The sequence below is a fragment of the Palaemon carinicauda genome, chromosome 1, assembly GCF_036898095.1.
Source record: "Palaemon carinicauda isolate YSFRI2023 chromosome 1, ASM3689809v2, whole genome shotgun sequence".
Taxonomy (NCBI): domain Eukaryota; kingdom Metazoa; phylum Arthropoda; class Malacostraca; order Decapoda; family Palaemonidae; genus Palaemon; species Palaemon carinicauda.
Genome location: NC_090725.1, coordinates 98,501,912 through 98,524,987, shown reverse-complemented (window position 1 = coordinate 98,524,987; position 23,076 = coordinate 98,501,912). Strand labels below are relative to the sequence as shown.

The following is a 23,076-nucleotide window of genomic DNA, read 5'->3' as shown; positions in this document are numbered from 1 at the left end:
TCCTCCTATCACCCAGAGCTTTCTTCACTCCATCCATCCACCCAGACCTTGGCCTTCCTCTTTTACTTCTCCCATCAACTCTTGCATTCATCACCTTCTTTAGCAGACAGCCATTTTCCATTCTCTCAACATGGCCAAACCACCTCAAGACATTCATATCCACTCTAGCTGCTAACTCATTTTTACACCTGTTCTCACCCTCACCACTTCGTTCCTAACCCTATCTACTCGAGATACACCAGCCATACTCCTTAGACACTTCATCTCAAACACATTCAATTTCTGTTTCTCCATCACTTTCATTCCCCATATATATAAATATATGTGTATATATATGTATACAATATATATACTATATATATATATATATATATATATATATATATATATATATATGTGTGTGTATATATATATGTATATACAGTGATGCCTCAGGATACGAAATTAATCCGTTCAGGATGCGGTTTCGTATCCTGATGTTTTCGTATCCTGAGTCGCGTTTTACATGTAAATAGCCTAATCCGTTCCAAGCCTTATAAAAAGTCACCTTTTCTTTCATAAACACGCTAAACTGTAGTAATAAACATGCATTGCAGCCATTTCTATCATTCAATAATTAACACAACCGTTAAAAACAGCCTAATCCATTCCAGAAACCACTATGAGATTATTCAATAATGTACAGTACGTAGTTATAGCCAAGTTATCCCCCCCAAGCCCAAAGAAAACGGTCCGTTTTCTTTACTACGGTACGATACTGTATAAAAGTTACGGTACTGTATGTACGTAAAGCATTTAGATCAGTGAAGGTGTATTGTTACTGTACCTGTACGTACACCTAAATTAATTATTGATACTGTACCTGTACACTCTGAAAAAAAGGTTACAGTTAATTAGTGTAACAAAAAAGTTGAAACTTACCTTTTGAGTGAGACGATGTCCGATAGCGAAGTCGCGGCAGAGGAGGATGGCATAAGGCAGAAAACGTAACAAGTGACAGACTACGTACAGTAATTTACACACTTAACACATTAACACTTAAACTTTACAAAATAAAAAAAAATGGCAGAAATAATTAACACTTAACATTACGTATGGAAAACTATAAAATGAAAAAAAAAATTACTTTAACACTTAACGGTAACATAAAACTTAAAATTGAATTTTTTTTTTTTTTTTTTTTTGCCTTTTTATAACTTTACGTTTTTCTTATTTTCTAAATCTCTTCTACTTCTTCATCACTTTCTTTTTTCTGTTTCTTTTCTTTACTTTCACCTTCTACTTCTTCATCTCTTTCTTTTTTCTGTTTCTTTTCTTTACTTTCACCTTCGTCTTGGCCTACCAATACCGCTGGCCTCTTTAATAAGAAACTATCCATTGAAGCTTGTTTCTGCCTACTTTTCAACACATTTCTAAAATGCGTTAGGCAAACGTCATTGCAGTGTTGAAGCGCACGGTTGGTATAAACTTTTTCTGGATGTTCCTTTTCGACGAAGTCTGCCATTTTATGGAAACATGCAAGAATTTCCTTAATGTCTGCCGTTTTCAAAGGTGCAACATCCTCCTCATCACCGCTAGAGAACTGCTCTTGAACATCACTCACTTGCATCGTCTCCAACTCCTTCAAGTCGTCCGTCGTCAACTCCTCGTGGTGCTCCTCGATAAGTTCATCGATATCTTCCGCGCTAACTTCCAGCCCCATGGACGTACCAAGATGTACGATGTCAGCCACCTCAGACTGCTGAATTGGTTCAGGATCGTCAACGATCTCGGCTTCTCCTCCAGGCTTCCCGAACCCCTCGAAGTCTCGTGCAGAGACAGCATCGGGCCACAGCTTCCTCCAAGATGAGTTTAGGGTACGCCTCGAAACTTCCTGCCAAGCGAGATCGATGAGTTTGAGGCATATCACGATGTTGAAGTGATCTTTCCAAAATTCACGCAGAGTGAGGTTTGTACTCTCTGTGACTTGGAAACATCTCTTGAAGAGATGCTTCGTGTACAATTTTTTAAAATTAGAAATAACTTGCTGGTCCATGGGCTGGAGGAGAGGGGTGGTGTTAGGCGGTAGATACAGGACCTTTATGAAGGAATACTCGGCCAGAAGATATTCCTCGAGGCCAGGAGGGTGAGCTGGAGCATTGTCCAACACCAGCAGACATTTCATAGGGAGGCGCTTTTCTTCCAAATATTTTCGGACAGTCGGACCGAAGCAGACATTCACCCAATCAATGAACAGTTGCCTCGTTACCCAGGCTTTTGCATTCGCCTTCCACATCACAGGAAGGTTCTCCTTAATAACTTTGTGGGCTTTGAAGGCTCGGGGATTTTCTGAATGGTACACCAGCAGGGGCTTTATCTTGCAGTCCCCACTGGCGTTTGCACAAAAAGCAAGGGTAAGCCTGTCCTTCATAGGCTTATGTCCGGGTAGCCTCTTCTCCTCCGCCGTGATGAATGTCCGACGAGGCATTTTCTTCCAGAAAAGCCCAGTTTCGTCGCAATTGAAAACTTGCTGCGAAGTGTAGCCTTCCTGCAGAGTCAACTCCTCGAACGTTTTAACAAAGGCTTCGGCAGCCTTCGTGTCCGAGCTGGCTGCCTCCCCATGCCGTACCACTGAATGGATGCCAGTCCTTTTCTTGAACTTCTCAAACCACCCACGAGAAGCCTTAAACTCTGGGGGTTCCTGCTGGGATGTTCCTTCTCCTGCTCCTTCTTCGGCCTGAGCACGCACGAGATCACCGAAAATGGCGGAGGCCTTCTGGCAAATTGTAGTCTCAGTGATGGTGTCTCCTGAGATCTCTTTGTCCTTGATCCACACAAGAAGCAGCCTCTCCATCTCGTCATGCACGTGCGTTCTCTTGTTGGAGAAAATAGTGACGCCCTTAGAAGGTGTTGCTGCTTTGATGGCCGCCTTCTGCTTCAGGATGGTGCCTATCGTAGACGGATTCCGGCCATACTCCTTGGCGATCGCACTTAAACGCATGCCAGACTCGTACTTTTTAACGATTTCAAGTTTCGTCTCCATCGAGAGCATCGTCTTCTTCTTCTTTCCTTCGGCAACATTCTTGGGACCCATGGCTTCAGTAATACGTAATATAATACACTACGTAACGTTATATACAGTCTATGTATAGTAAACACTAATACAGTACAGTGCACAGTAACGAAAGTTTATTAACGATAACACGTGGCGTACGAATGTACTGTATATTAACACAAAGTCAAACAAGCGAAAGCACACAACACAATGTCTGTTAACGATACCGCGGTCGGAACGAAAAGAGAGAGAGAGAGATGAACGCCCGTGCGTAGGCAAGCTGGGATAGTTGCCGACCAATAGGAAAGCAGGATCTTATGGCGTCAGCTAGCGTCTGAGTAGGGAGATAACCAATGGGTGAGCGGGAGGCTGTAAGTGAGTCTACCCAAGTTCAAAGTCTGGCGGCGCGCGCTTTTTAAAATTACTCTCGGCGAAGAGTTGGGATCTCGTAAGGTTTTCGTATCCTGAAATTTTATCCGTATCCTGGGGCATAAAAATCTTCGAATCACTTTTCGCATCCTGAATTTTTCGTAAGCAGAAACTTTCGTATCCAGAGGTATCACTGTATATATATATATATATATATATAATATATATATATATATATATATATATATATATATATATATATATATATATATATATATATATATATATATATACAGTATATATATATATATATATGTATATATGTGTATGTATATATATATATATATATATATATATATATATATATATATATATATATATATATATATATATTTATATATTTGTTCCAACACTGATTACTTACCTCGAACTACTTTCTTAGGAGTATCTGTGATCTCCCCCTATCCGACCAAGAATTTTGCGTAGTTCCCCCTAACGCCGTTTCCCTTGTTGGGTCGCCCCGTGGTGAATGGATACTCGCCCTGAGGCGACCCTGGGTCAGTGCACGAGAGTGTGCTGCTATGTCTGACTCGCCAGTAAGCATCTGGTCGCGGCGTAGATATCATCTCACCGCTCTCTCACATCCCGTCCGACCCGCCTTTGTGTTACCACATGTTTCCTTTATGCTTCCCCATCCCTTTGTGCCTTACCATTCACATCCTTTCCCTGTGTTATTTGTGTTTTTTGGTGTTTTAGTGCTTTCCTTGTGGAATCTCAGCGTTGCTGTCCCGGGCCTGAGGCCGGTAAGTCTTGCGGACCGTGGCTCTCTAAGCCCGATGTAGATCCGCACACGTTCGGAGTGTGCGTTCTGGCCTGTACTACAGTGGGCCTTGTACGCAATGAAAAGAAGAAGGCGTCGAAGTCGCCTAAGAAGCCAGGCGTCTCCTCGCCCTTGATGTCACCTTCAGCTCCGTCGGAGAGAGGTTCTCCTTCCCCTTCCCCTACCCAGAGTTGTGGGGAAGCTGCCCATTACCGTTCCCCATGAGTCTGATGTCGATGATTTAGATTGTATTGTGTCTATGCAGAAATGTGGGGAGTCTGCTAGTGTGGCGGAAGTGTGTGCTATAGACGAGGTTTTGGTGCCCGCAGGACCCGTCTCGAGTGAAGACCCAGTGTCAGGTACGGCTCCTTCCCTTCCATCGTGGCAGTGCTTTACAGGTTCAGCGGTTTCTGGGGGTGTGCTTGACAAAGAAAGGCAGCCCACAGGCTCTTCAGACCCAGATTCCATTGTGTGGACGGCACCTAGAACGTCCTTCAGGTCACCTATGGGGCAGGAGGAAGAATTTTCGGGCTGGTTCGCCTCTCGGAAGGCTCTACGCACGCCCCTGGCGCCTTCAGCAGCGCTACAGTTGGACTTCATGCAACCCGTCACACCGGTAGCACAATTACAAGCCCCTAGGTTGTTGGCAGAAGACTTTGAGGACTCGGCTAGCTCCTATTCTTCTTCTTCCTCCTCTGAGTATTCTTCGTCCTACAGTTCATCTTCGTTGGAGGACTTCAACGAACGAGAGACGAGAAGGAAGCGTAAGCGGGCTAGAAGGAAGAAGTCGAGCTCGTACACAGGCCCTTCGAGGAAGAAGGCCAAGGTTTCGAGGAGGAAGAGCAAGAAGAGGAATTCCTCCAAGAGGAAGTGGGCTAAAGTGGCTTTCCCTAGCAGGTTGAACAGGGCTCTTGCCGCTCCAGTGCCGGCCTCAGTGGCCGCTGGAGCCGCCCCCGCGCCCTTGCCCAGTGTCTCTTCAGCTTCATCCGCCTGTCGGATGCAGCCGTTGGCACACGTAAACTTTACCTTGCCTTTGCCCGGCAAGTCACCGGCTCCATCCGTCCAGCGGAGGCAGCCGCTGGCTCGGCCCGGGCAGCATGGCATCCATACCCGTTGCCACGCCAGCCCCATCCAAGCATTGGAGGCAGCCGCTGGCATATTAGGGTACCTGCACCCCATGGATTTCCCCGGGAGAGAGTAGACCCATGACGGCTACCTCCGTCCCGGCGGCTCCATCCGTGACGGAGGCAAAGTGGCTTTCCCCCTAGCGGGTCGAACAAGGCTCTTGCCGCTCCAGTACCTACCTCAGTGGCCGCTGGAGCCGCCCCCGCATTGCCCAGTGCCTCTTCGGCTTTGTCCACCCGTCGGATGCAGCCGTTGGCACACGTAAACTTTACCTTGCCTTTGCCCGGCAAGTCACCGGCTCCATCCGTCCAGCGGAGGCAGTCGCTGGCTCAGCCCGGCAGCGTGGCATCCATATCCGTTGCCACGCCAGCCCCATCCAAGCACCGATGGTAGCTGCTGGCATATCAGGGTACTTACACCCCACAGATTTCCCCAGGAGGGGTTAGACCCATGACGGCTACCTCCATCCCAGCGGCTCCATCCATGATGGAGGCAGCAGCTCCATCGGACCAGCCAGAAGTGAGGGATACAGCCGCCCCCACGGATCCATCCGTGCTCGAGGATGCCGCCGACTTGGAGGATAAAGTGGTAGAGGGCTTGTTAGACATGGGCGAGTGTTCCCCCGGCAAAGTGTCCTATAGAAAAGTCCTGGCTCTGGTCCGCCACCACCACAGATTAGACGAGCCTAAACCGTCGTCAGAGCAGGCTTGGCTTTCAGGTTTGGGGAGGATGGTGGATAACCCCGGCCAGCAGAAACCATCCTTGGCCCTACCGCTAGCGCGGGACGTGGCACTAGGCATGGAGCACGTCGATAAATACGTTGGGAGACATAAGAACTCCCTAAGAGCCCAAGGGTCCTTCAAGCTCCTGCCGGGACTGAGGACCCAGAAGAAATTCTATGTTCCAGACGGACGTCATGCAGGTCCCCGCTCGTTGGAAGAGGCCGTTGCAACGTTAAACTAGTGCAGATGACAGAACCCTCACTGCACCAGTGGTTTTCTCTCAAGCGGTGGCCGCCATGATGGAGGTCACCTCGCAAGACATAGTCAATGGGACCTCCTGGCTGGACTAGTGGGCGTGCACCCTGGCAGGGTTCCAGCTATCTCACGACCTGTTAGTACCAGAGAACCAGGCCATTCTAAAGAACTCATTCGTACGGGAGGAAATGCGATGAAGTCCCTTACCTTCCAGTCCCTGACCCAGACGGCAAACTGGGTGTTAAGGAGGAGGGACACGGTCCTTAACAGGATCTCCCGTAGACTTCCCGAATGGGAAACAAAGTTTCTGAGGAATGCCCCGGTGTGGGGGGGAGACCGTGTTCCCCATGCAAGCAGTAGAGGAAACTATGGAGAGAGTGGGCAAAATTAAGGACTCAGTGGAGCCCAGGCAGTCAGTGGCAAGACGTCCTCCCCATAGGAGACCATCAGCGGACTTGGCCTACCCACCTACGGCACCAGCTAGACAGGAGGCCCCCTCCACTTCCTGGCAGCAATCCCCGCGGCCCTCCCGCAGGAGCGGTGCCCCGGCCCAATCCTCCTTTAGACAGAAATATGCTGGCTCAAGGAGTGCTAGCAGCCTTGAAGGAAGGGGATTTCATGATGTCCCTGGATCTCAAGGACGCCTATTTTCAGATCCCTGTTCATCCCTCCAGCGCGAAGTTCCTCAGAGTGAAGTGGGGATCCCAGTCTCTGCAGTTCAGGACTCTCTGCTTCGGACTGTCAATGGCTCCTCAGGTGTTCACGAGGGTGTTCACCATAGTATCAGCCTGGGCCCACAAGCAGGGCATCAGGCTGATCCGGTACCTAAACGACTGGTTGCTGCTTTCAGCCTCAGAAATAGTCTTAAAGGAGCAAGGAGCGAAGCTATTGCAGTTCTGCAGGGAACTGGGGATCACCATCAACTTGGAAAGTCCCAGTTAGTCTCCACCACCAGGATGACGTACCTAGGGATGGTCCTGGACTCCCAATTAGGAAGGGCATTCCCCTCTCAAGAGAGGCTGAGCAACCTGGATCAAATTATTCAACCATTCCTGACAGGTGCGCTAATGAGAGCCAAGGACTAGCAGAGGCTCGTGTGCCACCTGGTCTCGCTGGAGAAGTTGGTTCCTCAGGGGAGGCTCAAGCTGAGGCCAGTCCAATGGAACCTGAAGGACCGCTGGTCACCGGGAGTCCCTCCTCAGGAACTAGTCAAGATGTCTCCGGACTCCAGGAACATGCTCCTCTGGTGGTCTGACAGGGCGAACACCCTAAAGGGGGTACCATTGGCGTCCGTTCCTCCAGAGCTGTTGCTCTTCACAGACGCATGAAAGGAGGGGTGACGAACCCATCTGCTCGTGGAAATAGCAGAGGGAAATTGGTCCCTGGAGGAGAAGACCCTTCACATAAACATGCTCGAGCTACTAGCAGTCCAAAAGTCCCTCGCAAGGTTCGCACATCGTCTCCGGGGAAACACGGTAGCACTCATGTGCGACAACGCCACCGTGGTGGCATAAGAAGCAAGGAGGATTGAGATCAAGGGAGTTGTGCAACCTCACGTCTCAAATACTGGAATGGGCCGAAAAGGAACACATCAGCCTCACAGCCAGGTTCATTCCGGGAAAAAGGAACGTTCTAGCCGACGGCCTCAGCAGGACAGGACAAGTAGTGGGGTCAGAGTGGACCCCACACCCACAGGTAGCCCAGAAGGTCCTCCAGAGGTGGGGCTCACTGGTGATAGACCTTTTTGCCACGAGGCTCAACACACAGCTCCCCGTGTTCTGTTCCCCTGTGCCAGACCCAGCAGCAGCGTTCGAGGACTTCTTCCAAACCTTGGGGACGGATTCGACGTATAGGCCTTTCCTCCCTTCGGGATTCTCAGGCAGGTTCTCAACAGGATCAGGCAGTCAAGAGATACAAGGTTGACTTTGGTAGCGCCCTGGTGGCTGGAGAGGGTGTGGTTCGCGGACCTACAAGACCCGGCTATCCTTCCTCCGTGGCCTCTGCCGATAAGAGAAGATCTGCTACACCAGCCCCACTTCCAAAGGTTTCACGAGAACCCCCAGTGCCTTCAGCTACACGCGTGGAGGTTATCGGGCATCTATTAGGAAGGAAGGATACTCAAAGAAGACAGCCTCGAGGATGACCGGTTATCTTAGGAACTCCTCGGTCATGGTTTACCAGGACAAGTGGGCCACATTTGTGAAGTGGTGTGCTGCTCAGAACCTGAGGCTCCTGGATGCATCGGTCCACAGGATTGCAGACTTCCTGGTCTACCTAAGGGACTACCTAGGGGTTTCCATTTCAGCCATCAAAGGGGTCCAAGCAGCACGGGGACAAGTATTTCTACTCAGAGGCATTGACCTGGGGGGCGCCTCTCGTTAGATTTCTATGCTCATCGGGAGTTTCGAGCAATCTTGTTCCCCCCTTGCCTCTCGGGTCCCGCAGTGGGACGTGGCTAAGGTTCTCAAGGTTTTGTCTAGGCCACCCTTCGAACCTCTCAAAGTTATCCTGGATAAAGACCTCACCATCAATGCAGTGTTCTTACTAGCTCTGGCCTCAGCCAAGAGGGTGAGTGAACTCCACGACTTGTCGTTCGAGGTCTCACGCTCGAAAGGATGGAAGGACCTGGCTTTTAAGTTTCTGCCTGATTTTGTGGCCAATACACAGAACCCGGCCATCGTAGACCCAAGGTTTGAAGGGTTCTCGATCCCGGCGATCCCTCACTCAGACAACCCGGAAGACTTGTTCCTGTGCCCAGTGAGAACAATCAGGAAGTACCTTAACAGGACAGCCAGACCCACTTCGGTCGGGCATCAAAAGTCTGTTTGTTTCCTCAGGCTCAGTGAAGAAAGCAGTGTCTAAAAACACAGTCTCCTTCTGGCTTCGACAAATCACAAAAGGGCTTATGACAGTGAGGGGTCGGCAGTTCCTGGCAAGACGCGACCCCATGACATTAGGGGGCTTAGCACCTCCTTGGCATTCGACAAGAACTTGGTAGTAGGTCAAATCATGCGGGCGGGCACATGGTCCAGGCAGTCCACCTTTACAGCCCACTACCTGAAAGACTCTTTGGGGAAATCCCTGGACTCCTTCTCCATCGGACCAGTCATTTCCGCCCTTCAACAAGTTTAAGGCTAAAGCCCCGGGGTAGCCCGAGGGGAGTAATTACAAGTGACACAAGTTTCCGCCTTACTTCCCCTTTTCCTTGCTACCCTTTTTGTCCCCTACCTTTCCCTCCTCCCATGTGAGAGATGGATGTTGTAGAAGACCATGTCCGGATTATGCATAAAGGTGACTTCAATCAAGTAGGCTTTTGCATGCTTCCCCTGACTCTCCTGCCCTGGACCTAGCCTCCTATCTAGGTCCCGTATCACGTACCGGTATGGCGGGTCGTCCAGCCTGTAAGTCCACCCCCGCCTCCTAAAGTATAAGTCTCCTAAGAAAGTAGTTCGAGGTAAGTACTCCGTGGTGGAACAAATCACAAATTTTAAGTAATTTGTATTTTTCTTAATAGTACTTACCTCGAACTACTTTCGGGTTATTGCCCGCCCATCCTGCCCCGGGTGCCTTACAGGAGTTCGAATAGTATTTTCACATATACTTACTGTCGAGTCAGACCTAGCAGCACACTCGTGCGCTGACCCAGGGTCGCCTCAGGGTGAGTATCCATCCACCACGGGGCGACCCAACAAGGGAAAGGGGGATAGAGGGAACTACACAAAATTCTTGGTCGGATAGGGGGAGATCCCAGATACTCCTAAGAAAGTAGTTCGAGGTAAATACTGTTAGGAAAAATACAAATTACTTAAAATTTGTGATATATATATATATATATATATATATATATATATATATATATATATATATATATATATATATATATATATATATATATATATATATATATATGTGTGTGTGTGTGTGTGTGTATATGTATATATATATATATATATATATATATATATATATATATATATATATATATATATATATATATATATATATATATACAGTATATATATATATATATATATATATATATATATATATATATATATATATATATATATATATATATGTACTGTATATATATATATATATATATATATATATATATATATATATATATATATATATATATATATATATGTACTGTATATATATATATATATATATATATGTACTGTATATATATATATATATATATATATATATATATATATATATATATATATATATATATATATATATATATATATATATATATTGTCTTGTCTTCTTTCCCCTGCTTGTTTTTACAATCTCTAGGGTCCCATTATGTTATTCTTAATGTCCATCTATTGTCTGTCATTTTTATTTTATGACCTGCTCATGTCCATTTCTTTTTCTTACATGTTAGAATATCCTCTACTTTAGTTTGCTCTCATATCCATGTTGCTCTTTTTCTGTCTCTTAGTGTAATTCATATCATTAATCTTCCATAGCTCTATGAGTTGTAACTAGCGGATATTCTAATGATTTACTAAGGGTCCAAATTTCTGATGCATAAGTTAATACTGGTAGAACCATCTCCTTACATACTTTTCTTTTAAAAGAAAGGGGCATTTTACTTATCATAATCTCATTTTGTTTATCAAATGCTCTACATCCCATGCTTTTCCTTCATTTGATTTTGGTCTTGTTTTCTGCATTTTCATTGAACATTATCTTAGTTTTACTCATATTCATTTTCAGTCCTATATTTATTGGTTATATACATGCAGTATATTTATTTAGACATTGATTTTTAATGACTATATAATTCCATATTTTTCAGGGAGGAGGGCAGCTTTGGATCTTTGGTGGGGAATTCACATCTCATAGTCAATCTCAGTTTCATCATTTTAAAGACTTGTGGGTCTTCCACTTCAACTCCAAAAAGTGGGAGAAGATTGGGTAAGTGTTAGAAGAATTTTTTGATTACTTTTCCATCGATATGCATACAGTATATAAATATAAATCATATCAGTATTTTACACAAAACGAGAAAGATTTTCTGATGTGAAGATATGTGTATATATTTATTTGTACTTCATTTCTTTTCAATGCGCAGAAAGTTAATGCTAGGTATGATTTACGTCTGGTGAATATTACTACTTTCAGTGCCGTGTGATGTAATTTAAGTCTGGTAAAATATGGGTTTTAACGAATTTGAAAGCTTATTTTGAGGAGGTGCTGTCTGGTCTTCAAGAACTTTCCTGTTAAAGGCTATTACAGGGAATCCAATACATTATAGATACCAAAGAAATATTGTTTCGCTAGCTCTAGGTCCAGTGCATCAATGTTTAAAGCTCAGACTTGGTGTATATAATGAGACCCTTAAGTTCAAGTACATTAGAACTTGACACACTGCCCCTTTAGGTGAAATTTGAGTGCCATGAAAGACGTCATTAATATGCTATGCGCTTCATAATATGAAACCAACATCCCAGTTGATCTGCCAGCCTACAAGCGCATCAACTAATGCTTAATCTCCATCTGCAATCAAAGGCATGCAAACAATTTCTCCACTCCACTGCACAAGGCCTGGGAGTAAGGAGGGTTCTAGTGCCTCCCCAAAAATGTTTTTCTTTTGTCAGAACCCTTTTTTGGATTTAAAGTGCTGTATGGTCCCCAAGGATTTAGTACCAGAGTATTAATAAGTATACTTGTGCCCTTTCCAGGACAACCGTCTATAACCAAGCACGACCTACAACACAAGCACATGTTTCCTGGATTAAAAGGAAAATCTAACAAGTCTGACTCTCGCCTCATGGGGCTTACTGATGATTGGAGTATGTTCAACATTCCAATATTCTACTTTTCTGGGAGGGTCTGGTTGACTAGCCCTGTAGGGACAACAAATATGCCAAGTACCACACATGAATGTTGTACTGCTTGGATTTGTTTCAGGTAGTGTTTAATAATTCTAAAGCTATTATTAAACACCCCATGCTGAGACCAACCAGTAAAACTGGATGTCCTGAAATTGCATATGAGCAAAGCGCTCTAATAAAGAAGCAATCTTTCTCACATCGTGGGTTTTAATTGTGGAGACAGTATCAGTTTTTTTTATAATGGAGGTCCTCAAAATATGTATAGTCTCTGTTGCAAAGGATTTGTTGGTCTGGGTATTTTGAAACAAACTACCTCTAAAGATGTGGATATCTGTAAATATTGTTGTAAGGTCGATTCAAAACAGAGCTTACTCTCTCCTGACTTGAGAGCAGAGGTGTATAGATGATCTCTGAAGTTACTTTTTTATTTTTTTAGCTTGGAAAAGGAGACCTTGGGTTACAATTAGAATACGAGTGGGATTATTGTAATGACCTTCTGGTACCTCTGAAAGGCCACCACTTCATTGACCCATTTGTCCGAGACTAAGGCTATTAGAAACATGACCTGTTCCAACACGGAGTACTTACCTCGAACTACTTTCTTAGGAGTATCTGGGATCTCCTCCCTAACCGACCAAGAATTTTGCGCAGTTCCCCATTTCTCCATTTTCCCTTGTCGGGTCCCTCCGTGGCGGATGGATACGTGCCCTGAGGCAACCTGGGGTCAGCGCGTGTGTGTGCGCTACTAGGTCTTTGTCGCTTGTAAGCATCTGGTCGCGGCGTAGATAATATCTCGCCGCTCTCTCTCACATCCCGTCCGACCCACCATTATGTTCCACGTGTTCCCTTGTGTTTTCCCGCTCATATCCCTTCCTTGTGTTGCTTGTGATTTCCCTTATGGAATCCCAACGTCGTTGTCCCGGGCCCAAGGCCGGTAAGTCATGCGGGGCATGGCTCTCTAAGTTGAATATCGATTTGCACACTTTGTGCTCCACGTGTCGGGGCAGAGTGTGCTCGCCGGCTTCCACATGTCCGGAGTGTTCGTCCTGGCCGGAACTTCAGTGGACATTATTCGGTATAAAGAAGAAAGCAACGAAGTGGTCACCGAGGAAGACTGGTCTCGGTTCGCCGTTAACGTCAACTTCAGCTCCTTCGGAGAGTGGTTCCCCTTCCCCTTCCCCTACCCAGAGTAGGGGACGAGGTAAGTCCGTTGCGGGGAAACAGCCCATTGCTGTTCTCCATGAGTCTGATTTTAACAAATCTAATTGCATTGTGCCCATGCATACGAGTGTGGAGTCAGCTGTTGTGATGGAAGTGCTTTCTGTAGACGAGGGTCTGGTGCCCGCAGGACCTGTCTCGAGTGAGGACCCGGTTTGGGGGAGGTCAGGAACACCAGCTCCATCCCCCCCCCATCGTGGCAGTCCTTTTCAGGTACAGTGGTTTCAGGAGGTGATCAAGACCGAGAAAGACGAGCCACGTGCTCTTCAGACCCCGACTCCATTGTGTGGACGGCGCCATGGACGCCCTTCAGGTCACCCATGTGGCAAGAAAAAGAGTTTTCTGGCTGGTTTGCCTCACATGGGTCACTACTCATGCTCGGCGCCTTCCGTTGTACTACCGCCTGATTTCATGCAACCCGTCACCCCGGTAGCACAATTGCAAGCCCCCATGTTGGTGACAGAGGATTCAGAGGACTCGGATAGCTCTTCTTCGTCTTCCTCGGACGCTACCTCGTCCTCTAGCTCTTCATCGTCGGAAGACTCCAGTGACCGGGAGATGAGGAAAAAGAAAAAGAAGTCGAAGAGGAAGAAGTCTAGCTCGAACTCAGGCCCCTCTAGGAAGAAGGCCAAAGTTGCAGAGAAGAAGAGCAAGAAGAAGAAGAGTTCCAGAAAGAAGAGGGCAAAAGTAGGTAAGGTAGTTTTTCTCCCTCACGGGTCGAACAGGGCTCTTGCCGCTCCAGTGCCTGCCTCGGCGGCTGCTGGAGCCACTCCCGTGCCCTTGCCCAGTGTCTGTTCGGCTCCGTCCACGCTTCGGATGCAACTGTTAGCGCTAACTTATCCTTGCCCTTGCCCGGTAAGTCACCGGCTCCATCCGTTCAGCGGAGGCAGCCGCTGGCTCAGCCCGGCAGCATTGTTCCCACACCCAAAGTCTTACCGGCTCCATCCAAGCATTGGATGCAGCCGCGGTCACAGCAGGGCAGTCACTCTCCACAGATTCCTCCGGGAGGGGGTAGACCCATGACGGCCACCTTCTCCTAGAGGGCTCCATCCGTGATGGAGGCAGCCGCTCCATTGAGCCGGCCGGATGTCAGGGATACGGACGCCCTCACGGATCCATCCGTGATCGAGGATACAGCCGACACGGAGGATCAAGTGGTAGCCGGCTTAATTGATATGGGAGAATGTTTTCCTGATGAAGTATCCTCTTACAGGAAAGTATTGGCACTGATTCAGCACCACCACAGGCTAGATGAGCCCAAACCGTCCTTAGAGCAGGCCTGGCTTTCGGGTTCGGGTAGGATGGTAGACAACCCGGTACAGCAGAAACCATCCTTGACCCTACCGGTGGCTCCTGACGTGTCCCTGGGCATGGACCACGTCGACCGGTTTGTCTCGGGGCACAAGAACTCCCTCAGGGCCCAAGGATCCTTCAAGCTCCTGCCTGGACTGAGGACCCAGAAGAAATTTTATGTGCCAGACGGACTGCCTGCGGGGCCTCGGACTATGGAAGAAGCCGTCGCGGCTCTGAGCCAAGGCAGTGGAGACGACAGGATCCTTACCGCCCCAGTGGTTTTCTCTCAGGCGGAGGACACGTCTCAGGACATCATCGATGTGGCCTCCTGGTTGGACTGGTGGGCATGCACCTTAGCAGGTTTTCAACTCTCCCACGATCTCTTGGTGCCGGAGAATCAAGCTCTATTGCATGAGCTCATACATGAAGTTCTTAACGTTCCAATCTTTGACTCAGACAGCAAACTGGATCTTAAGAAGGAGAGATACGGTGCTTAACAGGCTCCCCCGTAGACTCCCTGAACATGAGGCCAAATTCCTGAGGAATGCTCCGGTGTGGGATGAGACCCTGTTCCCCCTACAGACGGTAGCAGAAACCATGGAAAGAGTGGGGAAACTGAAAGACTTGGCTCAGCCTAGGCAGCCAGCAGCAAGACGCCCTCCACATAGAAGACTGTCTGTGGACGGGGCCTACCCGCCTACGCCACCAGCTAGACAGGAGGCCCCCTCTCCTTCCTGGCATCAGTCCTCGCGGCCCTCTCGCAGAGGTGGTGCCCCAGCCCAGGCCTCCTTTAAACAAAAATACTCGGGCTCGAGACGAGGTCGCTCAAACCGTCTCCCCAGAAGGAGATAGGAAGAGAGGCCCCCTACACCTTCCCACGCCACAGGTGGGGGGATGCCTCAAATCACATTGACATGCATGGCAAGACAACGGTGCGGACCCATGGACCGTGACAGTACTCAGGGAGGGATACAGGATTCCCTTCCTGACAGAGCCTCCCCCTCTGATTCCCGAGAATCGGGCGGAGTGGCTGGCCCCCAAGGATCACATGAAGAGAGCAGCCTTGCAGCAGGAGGTGTCGGTCATGTTGGACAAAGGAGCACTGCAACCCGTCCGGGAATCCTCCCCGGGGTTCTACAGCAGGCTCTTCCTGGTGGAGAAAGCTACGGGGGGTTGGAGACCAGTCATCGACCTCTCGGCCCTGAACAAGTTCATCAAGAAGACGTCCTTCAAGATGGACATGCCGAAGTCGGTACTGGCAGCCTTGAGGGAAGGGGATTTCATGATGCCCCTGGACCTCAAGGACGCCTACTTTCAGATCCCTCTACACCCCTCCAGCAGGAAGTTCCTCAAGATGAAGTGGGCAACCCAGTCTCTACAGTTCAGGACCCTCTGCTTCGGCCTGTCAACGGCTCCTCAGGTGATCACGAGGGTATTCACCGTAGTATCAGCCTGGGCACATAAGCAGGGCATCAGGCTGATCAGGTATCTCGACGACTGGTTGCTTCTTTCAGCCTCAGAGGCAGCCTTAAAGGAGCAGGGGGGCAAAGCTGTTACAGTTCTGCAGAGAACTGGGGATTACCATTAATCTAGAGAAGTCCCAGTTGGTTCCCACCACCAGGATGACGTACCTAGGGATGGTCCTGGACTCCCAAGTAGCAAGGGCATTCCCCTCTCAAGAGAGGCTGGACAATCTGGACCATATAATGCGACTATTCCTAGCAAATGCGCCAATGAGAGCCAAGGATTGGCAGAGACTCGTGGGCCACCTGATCTCGCTAGAGAAGCTAGTTCCTCATGGGAGGCTCAAGCTGAGGCCGGTCCAGTGGAATCTGAAGGACCTCTGGTCACCAGGAGACCCGCCTCAGTCCTTACTCATGATGACTCCAGCCACCAGAAACATGCTCCTGTGGTGGTCCGACAGGGCGAACACCCTACGAGGGGTGCTGTTTGCATCCGCTCCTCCGGAGATGTTGCTCTTCACGGACGCGTCAAAGGAGGGGTGGGGAGCCCATCTGCTTGAAGAGACAGCAGAGGGAAAGTGGTCCCCAGAGGAGAAACTCCTCCACATAAACCTGCTTGAGCTCCTGGCAGTTCAAAAGGCCCTCGCAATATTCGCTCATCGTCTACAGGGAAACACAATAGCCCTCATGTGCGACAACGCTACCATGGTGGCCTACATAAAGAAGCAAGGAGGTTTGAGGTCAAGGGAGCTGTGCGATCTCACGGCTCGGATCCTGGAATGGACCGAGAGGAAACACATCATTCTCACAGCCAGGTTCATTCCGGGGAAAAGAAATGTTCTAGCCGACGGCCTCAGCAGAGCAGGGCAAGTAGTGGGGTCGAAGTGGTCCCTACACCCACAAGTGGCCCAGAAGGTCCTACAGTTGTGGGGCTTACTGGTGATAGACCTGTTCGCCACAAGGCTCAACACACAGCTCCCCGTGTTCTGTTCTCCTGTGCCAGACCCGGCAGCAGCGTTAAAGGATGCCTTCCAGCACTCTTGGGACGGACTCGCCGCGTATGCCTTTCGCCCCTTCGGGATTCTCAGGCAGGTGCTTAACAGACTCAGACAATCAAGGGCTACAATGATGACTTTGGTAGCGCCCTGGTGGCCGGAGAGGGAGTGGTTCGCGGATCTACAGAACCTGGCCACCCTTCCTCCGTGGCCCCTACCAATAAGGGAAGATCTGCTGCACCAGCCCCACTTTCGGAGGTTTCACGAAAACCCTCAGTGCCTCTAGTTATACGCGTGGAGGTTATCAAGCGTCTATTAAGGAAAGAAGGATTCTCGGAGAAGACAGCTTCAAAGATGTCAGGGTATCTTCGGAAGTCCTCGATTGCGGTGTACCAGGCCAAGTGGGCCACGTTTGTGAAGTGGTGTGCCACGTTTGTGAAGTGGTGTGCCACGCAGAATCTGAGGCCTCTGGATGCATCAGTCCACAAGATTGCAGACTTCCTGGTCTACCTGAGGGACGACCTGGGGGTCTCCATTCCAGCCATCAAGGGGGTCCAAGCGGCCCTGGGGCAGATCTTTCAATTGAGAGGCATCGACCTGGGAGCATCTGGCCAGATTTCCATGCTTATCAGAAGTTTCGAGCAGTCTTGTTCCCCCCGCGTCTCTCGGGTCCTGCAGTGGGACGTGGTCAAGGTTCTCAAGGTTCTGACAAGGCCTCCCTTCGAACCCCTCAAGGATATCCTAGGTAAAGACCTCACCCTCAAGACAGTGTTCTTGCTGGCTCTGGCCTCAGCCAAGTGCGTGAGTGACCTCCACGGCTTGTCATTCGAGGTCTCGCATTCGAAAGGGTGGAAGGACCTGTACTTTAAGTTTCTGCCTGAATTTGTGGCCAAAACACAGAACCCGGCCTTTGCAGACCCGAGGTTCGAGGGGTTCTCGGTCCCGGCGATCCCTTGCTCGGACAACCTGGAAGACTTGCTCCTGTGCCCAGTGAGAACAGTCAGAAAATACCTTAGCAGGACAGCCAGACTCCGGCCGGGCATCAAAAATCTGTTTGTCTCCTCAGGCCCAGTAAAGAAGGCAGTGTCAAAGAACACGATCTCCTTCTGGCTTTGGCAAGTCATCAAGAGAACTTACGCCAGTGAGGGGTCTGCAATCCTGGGTACCCCGCGGCCCCATGATATTAGGGGTCTTAGCACTGCTTTGGCATTTGACAGCAACATGGCAGTAGGCTAAATCATGCGAGCAGGCACATGGTCCAGGCAGTCCACCTTTACGGCCCACTACCTGAAAGACTGCACGAGGAAGTCCCTGGACACCTTCTCCATTGGGCCAGTGATTTCTGTCCTGCAACAAGTTTAGGGCTAAAGCCCCGGGTAGCCCGAGGGAAGTAATTGCAAGCGACACAAGTTTCCTTTTTACTCCCCTTTCTTTGCTACCCTTTGTCCCTTTCCTTCCCTCCTCTCATGTGAGAGATGGATGTTGTGGAAGCCCATGTCTGGGTTATGCATAAAGGTGAGTTACACATACAAGTAGACATTTGCGTGATTCCCCTGACTCTCCTACCCTGTTCTTTGTGTGGTCTGGACCTATTATTATTATTATTATTATTATTATTATTATTACTAGCCAAGCTACAACCCTAGTTGGAAAAGAAAGATGCTATAAGCCCAAGGTCTCCAACAGGGAAAAATAGCCCAGTGAGGAAAGGAAATAAGGTCCCGTGTCCTGGGATGGTAGTGGTGGGTCTTCCGGTCCGTAAGTCCACCCCCGCCTCCTAAAGTGTAAATCTCCTAAGAAAGTAGTTCGAGGTAAGTACTCCGTGTTTGAACAAATCACAAATTTTAAGTAATTTGTATTTTTCCTAATAGTACTTACCTCGAACTACTTTCGGGTTATTGCCCACCTTCCTGCCCCGGGTGACTTACAGGAGTTCGAAGTAGAACACATATGCTTACTGGCGGCAAAGACCTAGTAGCGCACCCACGCACGCTGACCCTGGGTCACCTCAGGGCATGTATCCATCCGCCACGGAGGGATCCGACAAGGGAAAACGGAGATATGGGGAACTGCGCAAAATTCTTGGTCGATTAGGGAGGAGATCCCAGATACTCTTTAAGAAAGTAGTTCGAGGTAAGTACTGTTAGGAAAAATACAAATTACTTAAAATTTGTGATTTTTTGTAATTATTTTTTAAGGGAGATGGAGGAATTCTCTAACTTAGCCACAAACTCTAGCACCTTATCCAGAGAACAAGAAAGAACAGAACGAGAGTGGGTGAAGATGGTCTATGCAAAGAAACGACTGGGTGATGTTGTGAAATAAGTTTTGAGCCTAGATCCTTGTCAAAAGCATGTTTGAGAGGTTCTATTAAGCTGATTTATGTGACAATATTGTTGATGGAAGGAACTTTCTCTCCCCAAAGAGGTGAACCAAAAAGGAAGCCAAGAAGTCTGGGCTTATCTGACGAGATGACTGATTCCTTAGAAAGTCCATCCATGTTTTCCACACAAATTGGTATTATCTTATAGCTCATCAAATAGGTAGAATTAATGCTGAGAAATCTTTTAAAAAATATTTAAGAGAAAATCCAAGCTTAGAAATTGTTTTTAGATGATATTGATTCGTTTTCTCTTTATATATCATACAGGGGACAGTGTTTACTTTTAAAATCTAGTGAGGATGGCATAGGCCTCACAATCCCCTCTGGGAAGCATGTTTCATGATCATATTAAAAGTTCAATGCGTATATGAAAAGTTGAGCTCAGCAAAAAGTTAGTACGTTTAGAATTTGGAAATGGTAAGGTCACTTAAATATAGTCATGTCAGCAATGTAACTGAACAAAGATAAAGGTATTTTCTCCTCCAGTTCTGGATTCCATATCCTCTTAATGAGGGAATGGCTTGATGAAGTCATTGATCTTCAGCACGGCATTTCATTCCCGTGCTGAAACTTGATGACGGGCAAGAGGGCTCTCGAACTTGGGGAAATTACTCCCCAAGTTCAAATCTAAATTCCTTCTGCTCAATATTTCTTCGACCTTCTCCTAATTTTATCAACTTTCTTTTGTCTTGCTGTCCTAACTCTATGAGTATTATTTTTAAATATTAAACTTAGCCGGTGAATATATAATAGCTGACGTCTTCGGCGGCTCGACAGAAAAACACAAAAACTCGCGAGCGATCGCCATGAAGGTTGCGGGTGTGCCCACCAGCGCCAACTATCGGCCAGATACCGCATATACATGTAAAAAGCTCCAGTTCTTCTCTGTCGGTCTTGTCGACAAGTTGATTCCATTACCCGCTGTTAACCTGGAGTTTTTCGTCAGTCTTGGTGAAGTACTTCTTTTTGGTTTTGAGCTTTCGCAGTGCAGGTGTTTTTATCTTCAATTTAAACTCTTGAACTCTTTTTTGGATAGATTTAATTGTTGATGACTTTGGATTGTTTTTGGACTTTCTTTGACTTTTCAAAATGGCTGACCCTTCTCCAATTCCTAAATTTCGTAAATGTAATGCTAGGGATTGTAACAAACGTCTTCCAAAGGCCTCTCTCGACCCACATACTGTGTGTTCTAATTGTCGGGGTAAAACCTGTCAATTAGGAGATCGGTGTGATGAGTGCGTGGTACTTTCGGAATTCGACTGGCTAGAGTTTGATAAGTATTCTCGTAAGCTAGAGAGAGATAGGGTGAGGAGAAGTTCCTCTAGATCATTAGAATTTTCCTCCTCCCATGCCCCTGAACCTAATCCTTCCCCAGTAGTAGTTGTGCCTGAACCTTCTACTAGCACTCATGAACCATCAATGCGGGATATGTTACGTGCCATTCAAGCTTTGGGCGAGAGAGTTGAATCTTTAGCTACGGACCGTAATCAACTCATGGCGGATGTAAAAGAGTTAAAGTGTCAGAGTGCCACATTAGAAAATCGTGGGGATAAAGTGATTAGTGCGCAAAGTGTTATCAGTGTTGCGACCGAGGGTTCGTCTGTTCGTGCCTGTCGTTCGCCTAGTCCGAGACCTCTTGCAAGCTCCCATGCACCAGGGAGAAGTAATGTCGTAGGACTTATGGGGACGAGAGGCTTTAACCAACGAACAGACGTTCCCTCTATGGTTTCGGGCGTGTCTCGTCAAGACCGCCCCTACCATAAGACGAGCGAGGCGGTTTTCTCCTCGTCATCCGAAGGCTTCTCGCGTAAGAAACCGTGGAGCAAGGTTTCGAGACCCTTAAAGCGGAAGTCAGTCCCTTCAGGACAGGTCCAGCGTCCTGGTTGTAGCCATTGGGACAGCTCTGACCCTGTGCAGTCATCAGAAGACTGCTCGCCGCCTAAACAGAAGCGTAACACAGGCTCCGAGAGTCTTAGTGTAGGCAATGTTTTGCAGTCACAGACGTTACCCTCGTCTCGGACCGCACCCACTCCCGTTGATCCTAAATGGGTTGTACTGCAAGATATGCAGTTTAAGCTTGCCTCTCTTATGGAGGAGTACTGTATACTGCTGAGCAGGTTCACGATGATCCTCGCCGTTTAGCTGATCGAGATCCTGGCCGTCAGCCGCCCAAACGAGCCTTTGCTCGTCCTGTTGACGTTGACGTTACAAAGTCACGTCAGTCACGTGACGTAGAGCCTCACTCGATGCAGTCCCGTGTTGACTTTCAGCCGCTTGTGGACGTTCAGCCGCTGCCGCATGCTCGTGTTGACGTTCAGGACGTTCGCCAACCAGCTAAGTTGACTTGTTTTGACGTTGAGCGTCAAGCACCGCAGTCAAGAGTTGTTTTAACTGCTCAATCTAGGCAGTCAAGGCAGTCTCGAGTTGACGTCAAGCGTCCTCCCGCTCCTGTTGTTGTTGCTAGTCAGTCTGTTAAGCAGTTACATGACGTAGCGTCCTGGACTGCTACTGATGCTCCTGTGCGTGTGGACTCTGCTTGACAAGCATTGCCACCAAGGCAGGTCTCTCCCTTGCTTGAGACTCATCAGTTGTCGGACGAGGGTCCTTCAGATGAGGACGTTGCTGACCCTCATCCTAATGATAATCCTTTGGACGTTTTGTCAGATGTAGAAGAACCTAAGGCTGTTCAACCTTCGATAGATTTTAAGAAGATCATGATGATTTTCAAGGATCTTTTTCCAGATAATTTTGTTGCTGTTGCTCCTCGTTCGCCTCCGTCTGAGTTTGCTCTAGGCTTAGCTGCTACCAAGCCTGCCTTTACTAAGCTAGTGCTTTCTCGCTCTTCTAAGAGGGCTTTACGTCTTCTAGGGGACTGGTTGGATACCAGGAGGAGTTTGGGGAAGACGGCCTTTGCCTTCCCACCTTTTAAGCTTGCTTCTAGATCGAGCGTCTGGTATGACACGGGAGAAGTTCTCGGCTTGGGAGTCCCTGCCTCTGCCCAGGGTGACTTCTCAAGCCTCGTAGACTCTCCCCGTCGCCTGGCCATGAGACGCTCGAAGATTTGTTGGTCCTCCTCGGACCTTGACCATCTACTTAAAGGCGTATACAGGGCCTTTGAAGTTTTTAACTTTCTTGATTGGTTTTTAGGAGCATTAAGTAGGAAGATCTCGTCTGCTGACCAAGATGTATCCTTACTTATCATGTCCTGTATGGACAAAGCCATCCGCGATGGCTCCAATGAGCTCGCCTCCACCTTTACGTCGGGAGTCTTGAAGAAGAGAGAAACCCTTTGCTCTTTCCTTTCAGCAGAAGTTACTCCCTGTCAGAGATCGGAACTGCTCTTTGCTCCCTTATCGGCTGCCTTGTTTCCACAACAGCTGGTTAAGGCCATAGCTGCTTCGCTTGTGCAGAAGGACACACATGACCTGATGGCGTCCTCTGCTCGCAAGGGAGCTCCTTCTTCATCCTTTGTTGTGAGACCCAGGATCGAGACTCCTGCGTCTAGATTTATCCCGCCCTTTCGTGGCAGAGCTCCCAGCAGGGG

The 23,076-nt window shown here is 48.1% G+C and overlaps 1 protein-coding gene across 1 annotated transcript in view; it reads left to right on the top strand.

The window, feature by feature from the left end:
• LOC137650048 (kelch domain-containing protein 4) overlaps positions 1-23,076 on the top strand; it is a 160,481-nt gene that overhangs the window by 49,538 nt on the left and 87,867 nt on the right. The window contains exon 4 of the mRNA XM_068383081.1: positions 11,142-11,260. Within this exon, the coding sequence (XP_068239182.1) occupies positions 11,142-11,260 (119 nt within the window). The remainder of the gene's footprint in view (positions 1-11,141; positions 11,261-23,076) is intronic.